Source organism: Etheostoma spectabile, chromosome 1 (assembly GCF_008692095.1).
Source record: "Etheostoma spectabile isolate EspeVRDwgs_2016 chromosome 1, UIUC_Espe_1.0, whole genome shotgun sequence".
NCBI lineage: Eukaryota > Metazoa > Chordata > Actinopteri > Perciformes > Percidae > Etheostoma > Etheostoma spectabile.
Genome location: NC_045733.1, coordinates 27,710,978 through 27,725,043, shown reverse-complemented (window position 1 = coordinate 27,725,043; position 14,066 = coordinate 27,710,978). Strand labels below are relative to the sequence as shown.

Here is a 14,066-nt window from a genome sequence, read left to right as displayed (position 1 = left end):
CAGGTCATGGCCCAGTATTTTAGACTTCACAAAATAAAACCCCACAGTAAGACATTTTTATTTTATTTTTTGCCAGTTGGTGAACAACATGAATTGTAAAACAAGGGTTTACTCCATAGTGCTCAGCTGAATGTGGGATGGGTGTACGGACGCGGGGAATTGTCTGCCTGACCAACCACATTGGCAGCCTTCCTCTGGAGGGATGTGGCAGCGAGCGACCTGCAGATTCTCAGGTCTGCAACAACGGCCTCTGTGAGAATCGCATCGAGTGGTTCACAGGCCCCTGGAGCCAGGTATGAGAATGACAGAAGGTCCCACTGGGCTCAAGGGGAAGTTGTCTGGAGTAGCTAAATGGGATTTTACAGTAATTTTACATTGACGTATTTTTTTCCTGTCTGTGTAATTGAATCCACACGATCTCAATGCTGTGGTTGTTTGTGACCCAGTGCTCTGCAGAGTGTGGCGCAGGCAGCCAGCAAAGGTCAGTGGTGTGTCTGATAAAGTCAGATGAGGGATTCACCATCATGCCACCGTATGAGTGCTCCTCCTTGGATCGGCCCCTCAGCCAGCAGAGCTGCAACCTCAAGGCCTGTGGAGCAAAGTGGTACCACACTGACTGGAGTGCTGTGAGTAAGCCTAAACCTTTTGCTTAGATGTCCTAAGGGGATGCATCTACTCCCTACTGCTCTAGCTAACTGATTCATGGCCAATCAGTGGTGATAAACTGGGTATCTCAAAATCCTATATAGATACATTGTAGTATGCATTGAGCTTACAGACGCAGAAAGTGTGTCAATCACAGCTCATGTATACAGTAGACCCAGTGGTGTAGTCTAATGTATTATAGTGGGTATACTGTACTTTATACATTGGCCAGAATCTGCCTTTTGGGAGATGGTCTCCTCAAGGAAGTCATTTTTGTATTGCATTTAAAATCTCAACTTGTGTATTATGTTCATATTCATCACAGTTTGGTGAATAGTGCTACTATCTTAGGAAAAGGGGAACAATTATCCTTTATTTGCTTTGTACTAATATTTACCAAGTGTAAATGACAGAATTTAAACCCCTGAAAACTTGGATTCAAACAGTATTCATAACATCAAATATTCATCATCACTTATTAACAATCAAACGGTATTAATCAGGGTGGTGTGAGTTGATTGGAATTGATTGAAAGTGACCAAACAACTCACTTACTGTCATTCGATTTTGATTCAAATGTTTTCCGTCTAAACTCAGAGTGTACCATCACCTTTTATCCAACTCTGCCCGCCCCCTTCAAACCACTGAGAAGAGCACAAAGAAAAAAAGCAATACATCTTTCTTGAAAAAAAACATTTTGGCAGAAAATACTGTGTTTGAGTAGGATCTCATCACAAAATAAAAAAAAACTAATGCAGGAAATAGGTTTCCAGGCCTCAAAAGGTTCAGTTTGCAACATTAACAATGTTTGAAAAGTAGAAGAAAACCTGGTAGGAGATCAGCTTTAGGGGGAAATTGTATTAACCTGGCACTGACTGCTGTCCTTAACCCCTGTCCCTCCAGTGTTCAAAAACATGTGAGGGAGGTTTCCGTGTGCGGGAGGTGCGTTGTCTGTCTGACGACATGCGGTTTAGCGAAGGCTGTGACCAGCAGCTGAGACCGGCAGCCAAGGAGGACTGCAACCCAGAGCCCTGCATACCTAGCATAGGTCAGTCGTTATCTGTTGTCTGTTATCTGGATTATCACTCACTTTTCCTAATGATTTTAGCAACCTTAGAAACACAAGTGGCATAATTTGAATGTAATGGCCTGCTGGGGAACTCCTTGCATGAAGAGTAGATGAGTAAAGTTCTGTGCCTGTTCAGAATGCTTGAATTGCATCTTGAGCAAGGCATTGAACCCCCAACTTCAGAGGTGTCAAGAAACAAAGTACAAATACTTTGTTACTTTACTTAAATAGAAATTTTGTGTATCTAAACTTTTATAGAGTAATTATTTTACAGCAGACTATTTACTTCTTACATTTTCAAGTAATTATTTGTATTTTCTACTCATTACATTTTAAAAATAGCCATGTTACTACTATTCCAAATTGGCCTATCATTCCAGCTTGTCATCGGTCAAACAAAACACCCCAAAAAACTAAAACCTATCCAGATAAATTGTGCCATCCGCATAGAGTGAATTTGATTGTGGTTGGATGAGAAGTATAAACATATACCATTCCGACACCCTATTGGTTTGTACGCAATCCATCACACCTGCACCCTGCATGTGACACAAATCACATCACACTCTGGCAGGGAAATAGCAAACTTATGTAGCCTAGTACAAAGATGGAAGAGACTCAAGAGAACTCAAGCGGAATGTCACAACCAAGCACCAGCGAGGAGGTTGGTTGCCAGGAAGACCAGCCAACACTTCTACATCCCTGGCCGTACCTAAAGAATTTTTGAAATGGTTGGATGCAAAAACAACTCCTTTCTAATGCGCTGCAAGTTCTGCGCGCCCAAGTACCTCAAGCTAATTGTTTCCAAAACTCCCCCTTACATTACTTTTACTTTTATAGCTTCAGTAGTTTAGAAACTAGTACTTTTACACTTTTACTTGAATACAAAGCTTGAGTTGATACTTCAACTTCTACAGAAGTCTTAACCTAGTAGCCACACTTCTACCTGAGTAATGAATGTGAATACATTTGACACCTCTGCCAAACTTTAGTCAGCAGTAGAAGTTCATGGATGTTGGTAACTCTCCCATCCCCCTGCAACACTTTATTTAGGATCTATTTTCATGTGTTCTTAGTCAGCTCTTTTAATTAAATACAAGTCATGTATTATTTGCTGGAACTTAGCAATAAAAGCTCAACCGTTCTTTTTGTTTCAGATGAAAACTGCAGAGACAAATACTTTAACTGCAATGTGGTGGTCCAGGCACGCCTTTGCGTGTACGATTACTACAAGACGACGTGCTGTGCTTCGTGTTCACGAGTAGCTCACAGACAGTTGATTCATTCGGGCCGCAGCTAGCACTCTCTACCAGGGGCCCTCAGCTCCATGTTGGGCAAGACTCAATACCCGCTGCAGGCACTTTGCTCCTGGGCCAGCCCGGGGAGTGGACCAGCTGAACCTTGTCTTAAATGAACACTTGTTTTGACTGCCAAGGATGGAAACTGAAGAAGGAACATTTCTGTTGGTTCATTTAGAGACAGCTGTTGGGAGAAAGGGATACCTGAGAAAAGTGGAAGACAGGAACCCACTCACTGGATAAACAGAGCCCTGGAGGGGTGACAGAGATCAGTAGCAAACCAAGGAAGTTACAAAACACTTTATGGATTTTAACCGCCAAGTTTGATATAAAGAATCCATCTGTTTTTCTTTCAAGGCAAGCAGTTTGCAGCTGTCTTTTATAATGGCTGTTGTGTATTACATGAAATGAAAAGGAGAACAACTTTCTAAGGTGGTATATATTTATATATATATAGAAAGTATATGTTCTAATATGGTTCTCTACACTTCAATTCTCAGATTCATGCCACAATGTCATCTGAAGTCAATGCAGTCTCACCTATAATCAATCTATTTACCACACACTTTGTTGACCAAAGATATGTAACCTCCACAAACTGAAGACAGTGACAAATTAACACTTACACTTTTGAAACAAATACTGTGCATCAAATCCTTCATGTTGCTGATGGTGAGTCCTTAATGCTGCCTGGATTCACAAGAAAATGTTACATTCTTTGTGGCACTGAGTAGGTTTTTCTGATATCCTAAGCAGTGGCAAACCACTTCTTTTTCCATGCCTGCACAGCTATGAAGTGTAAATGCAGCCTATGTAATATGTATGTATATATGTATGTATGTATGACAGAGTAAATGATAATAGTCTTTTTTAAGGGTTCTCAGACAGTCTTCCCAACAACTGAAGAGAAAAAGGCCCTCTTTATTTATTTGAGTGGCTCCCCAGGGAGGTTACTGGTTTATCGGCCACCGGTGGCCCCTTTCTGGCTGTGGGGATAAAACCTTTGCTGGCTCTCCTCCAATCACAGCCGCTGAACTGAATATAGGCATTCCACAGCCTGCTGGATGGTAGAAGCAGATGGTTGAAAACCCTAACGTGTTTTTGAAGAGGTGAAACACACTGCAAATATATTTAGTTTTTCTGTGGAAGATGATCATTACACATTTGTACAATTCCTGATAAATCACCAGTCATAAATACATTGAAATATCCATGAACTGTTGTTAGTGTTTGATTGTAAAGATAAATCGTGAAAGTATTTTGATCTGGTATGGCATATATAAGGTTTACACTAATAGTAAATCTTTGTTTATGAACCAGCCTTTCCTGCCAAATCACCCTTTTTTTTTAGTTTCATACACAATGTGCACACAGTACCTCTCAAGTGTTCAACTGTTTTTGTATTATATGTTAAATAAACTTACCTCTGATCCATAAGTACTGTACATGTATCGATGTTTAAGTTCAGGATGACTTCAAATTAATTTGATCTTTAAGGGTAAAAAAAAATCCTGTATGTGCCATTGTGATTCTTGATTTTTCACAAAAAATCAAGAATCACTAACATTAACAACATTTTTCAGTGTTTCAGATATGACTGCAACTAGCAAAACATCTGTCTTTGCCTTATTTTACATTTCTAATGTTCAACAGTTGATTTATAGTAAGGAGTTTTCTTGAGATTTTTTGAAATAAACAAAATTACTAATTATTTGTACACTTTACAGCATACTTTCCTTGTGTGATTCCTTGATTTAGTTTTAAATCACATAGAGGATGAGATGTGGATGTTTCTTGATTTAAGTCATCCATCTAGAGGACAAATACGGTATTACAACCTACAGATTTATAGACGTTACTCTGCTCGTATCGCACTGCTTCATCTTCAGGACAAACTGTCATCAATATTGGAGGAGCAGGAATGTGTTCTCTTCTTCTGTCTTTACTTTACTAACCATGGTTGGTTGTGATGTGGGAAATCTTCTGCTCTCTCCACAGGCTACCCTTCCTCATTGATGCCCAGCAGGTGTCCCAGGCTGTGGGGCATGAAGACGGGGATCAGGTGGACCTTGTCATTCAGGATGCCGATATTCACAGGTGAAGCCTGTCAGCCACGCGATGCATTTCCACCTCACACAGGCAGTTTTGCTAATGAAAAACAGAAGTTGTTGTGACCTGAACTTTACACACGTCTTACCCTGCTTACAAACATTACAAAAATAAGTATGTCATAATATTCAAGGCCTAAATCCCTGTGCCTTGGATATCAAATTTGAACAATTCACAGATGGCTACTACAAATTAATTTGGTTCCAGACCTCTAAATTGCAACCCATGACAGCTCCAAACAGGTGAAGGAGGCCTCTCCACTTCACCGTTTAAACAAAGTGGAATAAAACATATAGCTTACAAGTTCAAATCTACACAAAACGCGCCATCAATTAGTAAGCTGACAGCAATGTATATACATGGCATTTAGACAACCTTTATTGCATCGGCAAGATGTCCAGACTAGTGCAACAGTAATTTTCATGTTTTGCGTACTGCATATAAATGTCGACAATGGCCTCAGGTGACAGCAATTTGTTACTTGTCACATCACCCAGAGCCCTGAACAAACAATTTTTACAAAAAAAATATTTTGTCATCTGACATGTACAAAAGAGATCCTTTTACAAATTTAGTAGTGACATGATCAACCCTTACATCATACGCCTGTTATGTAAGTCTGTCTGTGTTGGTGCTGGTGTTTAATGTGTGTGTGTGTGTGTATAACTGAGCCTTGATGTTCCCTCACCTTTCATAAAGTTACCACAAAGGACATTAGTGCCTCCGTAGACTGTTTTTTAAAGGTGAAAGTTGTTGTTCTCCTATTGGAACTTCCTGGCAAAGCTATCGGTGGCGCCAGATAGTTGAACTAATATTAATATTGGACTCAAACCTTCTAGTAGAAAGTGTCATTGCCCATATTTTTAGTACACAGAATGCAGTCCATGACATCATTGTCTATTGACTGAGGAAAATGGAGTTTTCAGCATGACTGACAATGAACTTGTGCACAAAGATCTACCACCAAAATTCTCTGGGGACTTTTGGTATTGAATTTATTTTAAATTTGTAACCCACAGCTCCATTATCTTGTTCAGACTGTCTAAAATTGCCCATTTTTGGAACATTTGGTCATGTATATCGGTGTTGACAGCAGATTCACAGAAGAATATGTTGGAGGCTTGACAGCTTCAGAGCTATTTTGGAGGTGTGCATGTTGACATATCAAAATAATATAATCAGACTAAAATATAACAGCTTTCATTGGTATATGAGATGATCACATACAATTTAATATTAATTTCTATATTTACACTCGAACCTTGCTGATTATATTTCAGGTATTTTTACATCTCTGCACCTGCCTGCAGGTGTTAGATTTCCGAGTCGCAGGTTAGGATGCTAATTATCACTGCAATTAACAGTCAAGTCTTCCATGAAACTATACAACACTCAACACTGCAGTGCATTATTAGAAACCATTAAATCATATAACTACCTCTGCATTTGTTTAAATAATACTTTCATCTCCTCAGACAAACACATAAGTTGCCTGTGTTCCATTAATAATGCTGCCTACAGAAAAAGAGAACAATATTTTTTTTTGATGAGAACGAGCTCAAGAATATTTGAGCTTTTTTCTATTTTTCAAACACTTACACATGGAAGGCAGGGTTTTCCTCGCCATTATAAAGTTTAGGTGCAGCACCCGAGCTGTTTTGTGCCACACCTAAGCCGAAGACTTTTCTCAGATCTAATGATTGTAGTTGGACTTCTTTAGCAAGTTTTGTCTTTAAGCATTTTGAGTTTTATGTATTTTTTATCTGCTATAACTTTTCCAATGTTTTAGACACAGATGTGGTGATAATAACAGTCCCAAATTATGTGAAAAAGAGACACAAACTACCATAAATTGACTACAAAGAGACGCCAAATGACCACAGAGATAAAAAAAAACAACCAAAGAAAACACAATTGACCAAAAAGTGAAACAACACAAGTGCAAAGAGACAAAAACCCACAAAGAGACACAAAATGTATGGGGAAATAGCTTTTTCTTTAATTGAAAAACTTTTTATTTTGAGAAATGACATCTAAACTCCCTTTCAAATACACGTACCTAAGTCTTCCACAAAGTAAGGGAAATCACTGGAAGGTGTTGTTGAACACACTCTTTTATCAGTGCTGCCATGAATTAAATAAGAAATTACAAACAGTTCTCCTTAGATTGTTCAAGCAGCAATTTGTGGTTTATCTAGTGAGTCACATTTGCCTTCTTAAACCTATCTTCTTATTCGTTGTTTTGCAGACTGAGAGCAGAAGGAAACTGGTGCTTGTTGTCTCTGCTGCTCTGCTGTGTGTGTCTCAGTCTTCTAATTAACCCATGTCTGCTTCCTTGCAGATTGTTGATGTCCTGACCGACCTGACACCAGCAGTGCTCCTAACGTGGTATGCTGTTGGTTTCTCCGTATCGCAGAGTGCAGTTACAGATTACCTAGTCTCGCTCTGCCAGACCGTCCTCCAAAGCTCGCTGGAGGAGAGTCTGGCTACTCCACATAGCATTCAGGGATGCAATATTACGAATCCCACTATGGCCACACCAAGACCTGCTCTTCAATAGCATTTAATGGCCAGGCGTCCATGCTTACGCAAGGTAGCATAACCCCATTTGTTTAGGTCCTATGCCCTGACCAATCAGCTATCCTAACTTTAACAACTCAAGGTCAAATGCTTAACCCCAACCAATCAACCACTATGGCCATGCCAATGGGTCTCGGCGTGGCCCTAGTAGAATTCGTAATTTTTCTTTGTGGTTGGGAAGAAAACCTGCTTTGGTTTATTGGCATTTCTTTAAACCAACCACAATCGTCTTGGGTGGTGCTAAGCACCGAGGAAAAGCTGTGGTGCCTCTGCAGAATAGGCTCGGAAGGAACTTGCTTTGGTGGAACATGTCTAGGTTTAAAAGTTGTTTTAGTCAGGCAACAGAAAACTCAGATTGGACAGATAGTCTAGCTAGCTGTCTAGATTTACCCTGCAGAGATCTGAAGAGCAGGTAACCAAAGTCCTCACAGATCAACCAGAGTTTAAAATGCCAACACAAAGGAAGCCCAAGGCGACGGCTATCCGGCAAAAATGAGTTCTGGTGGCAACAGAGCAATGCAATATCAAGGATATAGACTACAGATCACCTGATACATGGATTTATTAGAATTTCATAAGACTGACCAATTCTTCAAGCGTCATATAGGAGTATTTTACTGAACCACCTTTAAGCATGGCATTCTGTAATAGGTCTCGACACTTTTTCCTCACCATTCCCGAGGCTAGCTGCTGCTTCATTTGTCATATCAAACATAAACACAAAGTGCTTTTCCTTTTATCTGTGTGTAAGCTGTCAAATGTCGACACAGAATATCTGCTGTAAGGAATCTGAATTTTAAACAAAAGTGCAGTGGGAGGAATACATCTAAACTCTACAGCTGACAAATGATTGTCCATCTGTCATTAGAATAGATCATCGGCCTGGATATAAACCAGTTGAATGTCCTGTTGTATGCACTTGGTGGTGATTTCATTTGTTTTTGTGTTTTTCTCCACGCAGCGAGGTCAGAATACTGATAGTGGGAGCATCTGCCGTGAAGCCTCCTTTGAAGGAATTAGTCGGTATGTTTAATTGGCACCACTTTGCATTGGCATAATGATACTTTGATTGGGGAGGGTTTTGTTCTTTGTTTTGGTTTTATAACCAAGGATACAGACTGTCATGCATACACATTTTTGCTAATTAACCAAATTCAAATTATAACTGAATTTAGCAAAGCATCTTGCTTCTGTTTGTTATCAATGTTACTGTTTCTGTGTTCTTTTTTTTTGAAACCCCATATATTACACCACTTTTTTATTCTACACTCTGACCCTGACCGCTTTGAAAAAGGAGTCTTGTATACTTATACAAGTTATTAGTTATAGTTATTAGAATAATTTGCATTACATTGCATTGGATGTGAAGTGTATACAAATATTTATTCAGATTTAGTTAATAAGACTCCATTGATGAAGCTCCTCCATTAGGGGTAGGATGTCTGATGGAATCTTTCTGGAGGTGATGGTGGTGATGGGGAGGAGGGGGTTAGTAGGTCTGAAACAACGACATTTAAAGAAAAGCTTCTTGGAAGTGATTGGCTTGAGAAACACGGTCAAAAAGGTCATTGGTCAAGTATGGTGATGTCGGTATTGGTAATGCAGGGATTTTGACAGCGATGGAAAGAGGAAGTGACTGAGAAGAAATAGCAGACATGTACTCATGGAGGAATAAAGGCAGAACTTGAGGGAAGAGATCCTTGTCAATGAACTTTGGCCCAAGCTTCATTTATGTTCATAATGTTCATTTCTTGTTCCTTTTTTATCAGTTTCCAAGTGAACAACACCCTTTTACACCCAGTCATTGTGGAATGGTAAGTAATTAAAATACATGTTATAATAGTATTCAGAAAGCCTAATCAAGATGAGTATTGAGACTGTACTGGCATCTCTTCCTTAATTACCTAAACATTTCTTCAGACAGATTTTTCTTTTAACTGACAAACCTGCAGCTGCCCAGTCAGGCAATTGTGTGCCTGTAATCAGGAACCGGAGCCTGTCTTGGGCTTGTTTTTTCCCCTTGCAGAGTGAGAAGCCAGTCCGCACAGATGTAATGGACTTCGTGCTTGCCTGGTCGTCCTTGGCATTAGAGATTGCACCCTTCAGATGAATTGACATTTTCTGAAATAAGGAGGAATGAGTTCAGGCACACCTCCTGGGGAGAAAGACTTGATTGAACCCCTCTGCTTCCTTTTCTCTAAGGAGCTCACATTGCTCTCTTTTATAATGGGCTTTTTTTTTTTTTAAACTTGCATTAGTGTAACCAATAGTTACCACGCCTTGTGCTATTTCTCCGGTAATATTATTGTAGAAAACTCTCCTGTATCAAGCCACCCAAAGTGCAGCTACTGATTTCCTAACACAAATGAATGAGAAATTCTGAGATCACCAGGCAACAAGGCTTCAGTTCTAATATAGTATTTCAGCTTCGGTTTAAATCACAGACTGTAATACATTTTTATTGAGGTTTGAAACATTCTCAGCAGACCTGCAAAAGTAGATTATAGCAGTTTCCCACTGGAATTTCAAGAAACGACAAAGGTCTCATTTCTATACAATGTTCCTGGGAAAGATGGAGGACCATCTGCTCGACAGTTCTCTACATCAGTCACTGTATTAGCAGTGTATATAAAAAAGATGGATTTCTTCCTTTAGCTCATGTCAGAGTTGAATTCTGTATATATTTGTTTGCTGTACATTTGATAAACTATCAGCATACCAATAGACTTCTTGTTCTGCAGCCGTCGATTAAGACTGATATGGAGCTGGAAGTCTGCGCTACACCAACGGATTTCCAGTGAAGCCCATAAAATGGTAAGATACTTCTCGACGACAGTGCATCTGCAAGGGTGCTCAAATTGGTAAGTTTCAAGTTTTCACCAATAAAAGAAAGGAACAGAAGGAAAAGACATGTTCAAGCATAAAGATAAAGGGCCAAAGTATGGAAGTATCAAGCAGCTTATTGAGTTTAAAACCCGCCCAACGGATCCAAGATGTCAGGATCCTCTAAGGCTATAAACTGTTAAACGCTATCGATTTAACTTCTTCCAGTAGCTCAGAGGCCAGCCGTTAACAGATAGCCTTGACCAATAAGCTCTCCCATTAAAGCAATATTTTACTTCTGCACTGGATTTCACTTAAACACCATGAATAACCTCTTCAGGGGTTGAGGAACAGTTAACCTCTCAATGTTATCTGTCCTCTGAAGTCACTCACCATGGGCGTTCAATATGGCTTTCTTCCTCTTTCCTCATTGTTACGAGTGTGATCAGTGGTCGTTTTTAGAGGTATTTTCTTTACCCATCAGTCCCCAAAGCCATGCTATCTGGCAGATTTTCAGCTATAACTTTCTTTGTAGGTGTGCAGTAAAAACAGAAAATATTCTCCCAAATCAGCACACTCTCACTGTCTGTCAAACTCTTTATGACTACTTTGTGTAAATCTAACCGACTGACTGATCAGACTATGACCATGACCTATGATCAGTGTTGGGTGAACTAATTCTAAAATGTAATACATTATAGATTTGTTACTGTCATTTGACAGTAATTAGTCAACAATATTACCTCCTCTGAATTGTAATGCTTTACACTAGTTTTGTATTACTTTTGAGTCACTTTCACCAAAAAAACAGCAGAAGTTTGACTTCTAGCTAGCTAGTGAATTTCACCACTGAATCGTCAAGGTCTCCTCTTTATCCACTATAATACATCATAGATCATTCATAATATTTTATGACTAAAGCTAATTAACTAAAGCTAAAAAAAAATAGAGAAGTAGGCCTAAAATGTAGACTAGACAAGTAGGATGAAAATACTCAATTAAAAGTGCCGTAGTTGTTTAAGTACGTTATAGTTATATATATATATATATAGTTATAGCTTTTGGCTGATAAAATGCAATGATATTTACGTGTAGCAAGCCTAAACATTAATTCCCGACATCTGTCAGCAGCTTGGACACACTGCTTCTGGCTCTGACCACCGAACCAGAGACGGGACAGCTTGCTCCAACGTAGTTGCGTAATAACTCCTGAAAATAATGTCCATCTGGGTTGGGGATGCTTGTAACACCATATAAGAAAATGCATGTTTGTTGTTTTACTTATTGTCAAACGTCTTCCTGTAATTTTACGTAATAAATATTTTCTTTAAAAAAGCTCTTCTAATTTTAGGAACCATACCATACTAACACCGTTCTTCAAAAGTTATTTTTGTTATTAGTGAAGCACAGGAAGATGCTTTAGTGTTATCACATGCACAATAAACTTATATAGATGCATATTTTGTGGTGTAGTCTCAGTTTTTAGTTCTTCAATCTGTTACTACATACCCTGGTAGTGGGGTAGGTTGTAGTGGGCATTCCTTGCATTTGACATCAAACAATGAATCATAGTTGGAGAAGTTAAAAACACTGCTATTTGTAGTAGACAAATGAGGGTACTTTGTGTCAAAATTTGAGTGCCCTACCACAAACATTCTGCAAGTTCTAGGATGTTACAATCACCCCCGGTCTCCCATACTCACAGATTTTTTTTCCTGTGAAGAAAGGTTTTACACTGTTTGGGAATTCTTAACAACCTCAAAATGTTGCGCTGAAATGCGTTGTAACTCGCGTTACTAAGATTGTTACGGGTATATTACCAAAATGTAATTAGTAATGCGTAATATTATTGCATTACAGCAAAAAGGAATACATTAGCCTACTGTAATTGCGTTACTTTTGTAACCCGTTACCAGCGGGTGCGCGCGCGACACGGAGAAAAAAGTGAGAGAAAAGAAAAAGAGACTATGGCTGAATCCCATTTCTCTGTCTTACCCCTACCCCTTGCCCCTTGAAAACAGGGGGTAGACAGACTATACACACTATACTGTATGTAACCAGCCCTCATTTTCCTTTTCAATTAACTTTATGGCAGCTCTGCTCCTGTCACTTTTGTTTGGATAGACAGTATCCTGATACAGTCACTGTAATTATTAAATCAGTGTTACTGGATAAGTAAAGTGTTATTTTGAAATGTGAAATGAGCTGCTGTGTTGAACTCGTGTGGATTACACCCCGCTGAATCAGAGGAGGAACAAAAAGAAACGTCATGCCTCGGTGCATGTTGACACTGTGTAGGTGGAGTGGACCACTTTGGGGTTCTTGCTTGTTAAATGTTTGCCATATTATGTCACTGGTTGCCTTGTTACTGTCAGGTGTACATGGGCTTTTACTGTATGCTTAGGAGTATAAAACCCTATAAAGCATATGAAATATAGAATGAAATACAAGTAAGGTTATTACTGGAGCTGGGTTTTAATCAAATGGAAATCCAATCTGAAATTCAGTTGGTTTTCATCGTGTTGGACATGATGTGTCATAGTGAAATGAGTGGAAATGTCTGATTCCCCAAAAAACACATTTCAACTAAGAAACACAACTAACCCATAATTAGTTGCTTGTAGCTTTTTAAAGTCAAGCTGGGGCAACAGACAAAACACGTGATCAGAATTACAGTTGTCCATTTTACTTGTATATTTTATTAAGATATTTAGCTGTTTTGTTAAATAATGTGGTGTGGGAGAAGCAGTCTGTTTACTCTAACTTTTTATCCCCAGCTTACGCTTTGAGGTTACACAGCACATACTCACAGTCTACTCATAGCCTGAAATAGTGTCCCAGAAACGTCCCCTCTTCCTAGTGAGCTCCCTACTTAAAGGAGCCGCAGTCTCCAGTCAATGTCTCTATATTGTGGGTCACCACACAGCCCCCCCCCCAAATTCACCCCCCAAAAAGAGCAAATCAGTTAAGTCCACAAGCACAATAACAGGCCCACAGTCCCAAATGAAACAGTCAGCACAGTGGGGATCTGATCAGGCGGTCAAAGCGGCTGCACTTAACAGGTGCAGGGAGGACAGGAGTCAGAGCTGGCACGGTGACCAAAGCGGGGGGGGGGGGGCACCCATGACGTGGGGGCCGGGCCAGCAAAATGGCTCAGTCATGTCCAGATAAGCAGTCTTGAGACAATCCACAGTGACCCGCTCTGGCTTGCCCCCCACCACAAAGGGCCCTTTGTAGAGGGGCCTCAGGGGAGTACGGTGACCATTATGTCGGATAAAGACGTATCTGGCCGACAACATATCCTTGGGGATGTAGGACAAGGAAAGGCAGTTGTGAGATGTACGCATCATCTGCCTTTGCTGTGTAAGAAGCTCCAGAAAACATGTACTTCTCTCTAGTCATCATACACAGCGTTGCGATACTGTCCAGATCCATAGAAGTGTTTGATGTGCTTGAACGTTTGAACGATTAAAGTCATTCAACAAATTACTGTTTTCTGTGATCGCTGCTTTACTGAAACAATTTAGTTTCCTTTTTCTCGC

At 39.8% G+C, this 14,066-nt stretch overlaps 1 protein-coding gene and 1 long non-coding RNA gene across 7 annotated transcripts in view; both read left to right on the top strand.

Moving 5' to 3' along the window:
* The window catches only part of thsd4 (thrombospondin type 1 domain containing 4), a 47,331-nt gene extending 42,840 nt beyond the window's left edge, over nt 1-4,491 (top strand). For all 6 annotated transcript variants that reach the window (XM_032514211.1, XM_032514195.1, XM_032514203.1 and 3 more), the window contains 4 exons: nt 120-293; nt 447-626; nt 1,549-1,693; nt 2,872-4,491. In XM_032514211.1, the coding sequence (XP_032370102.1) occupies nt 120-293; nt 447-626; nt 1,549-1,693; nt 2,872-3,014 (642 nt within the window). In that variant the 3' untranslated portion in view covers nt 3,015-4,491. The remainder of the gene's footprint in view (nt 1-119; nt 294-446; nt 627-1,548; nt 1,694-2,871) is intronic.
* Nucleotides 4,492-5,721: 1,230 nt separating this feature from the next.
* LOC116688303 (uncharacterized) lies at nt 5,722-10,515 on the top strand. The gene is made up of 5 exons (XR_004331751.1): nt 5,722-5,734; nt 7,463-7,509; nt 8,663-8,724; nt 9,471-9,515; nt 10,443-10,515. It is a non-coding gene; the product is annotated as an uncharacterized LOC116688303 (long non-coding RNA).
* Nucleotides 10,516-14,066: the final 3,551 nt, after the last annotated feature.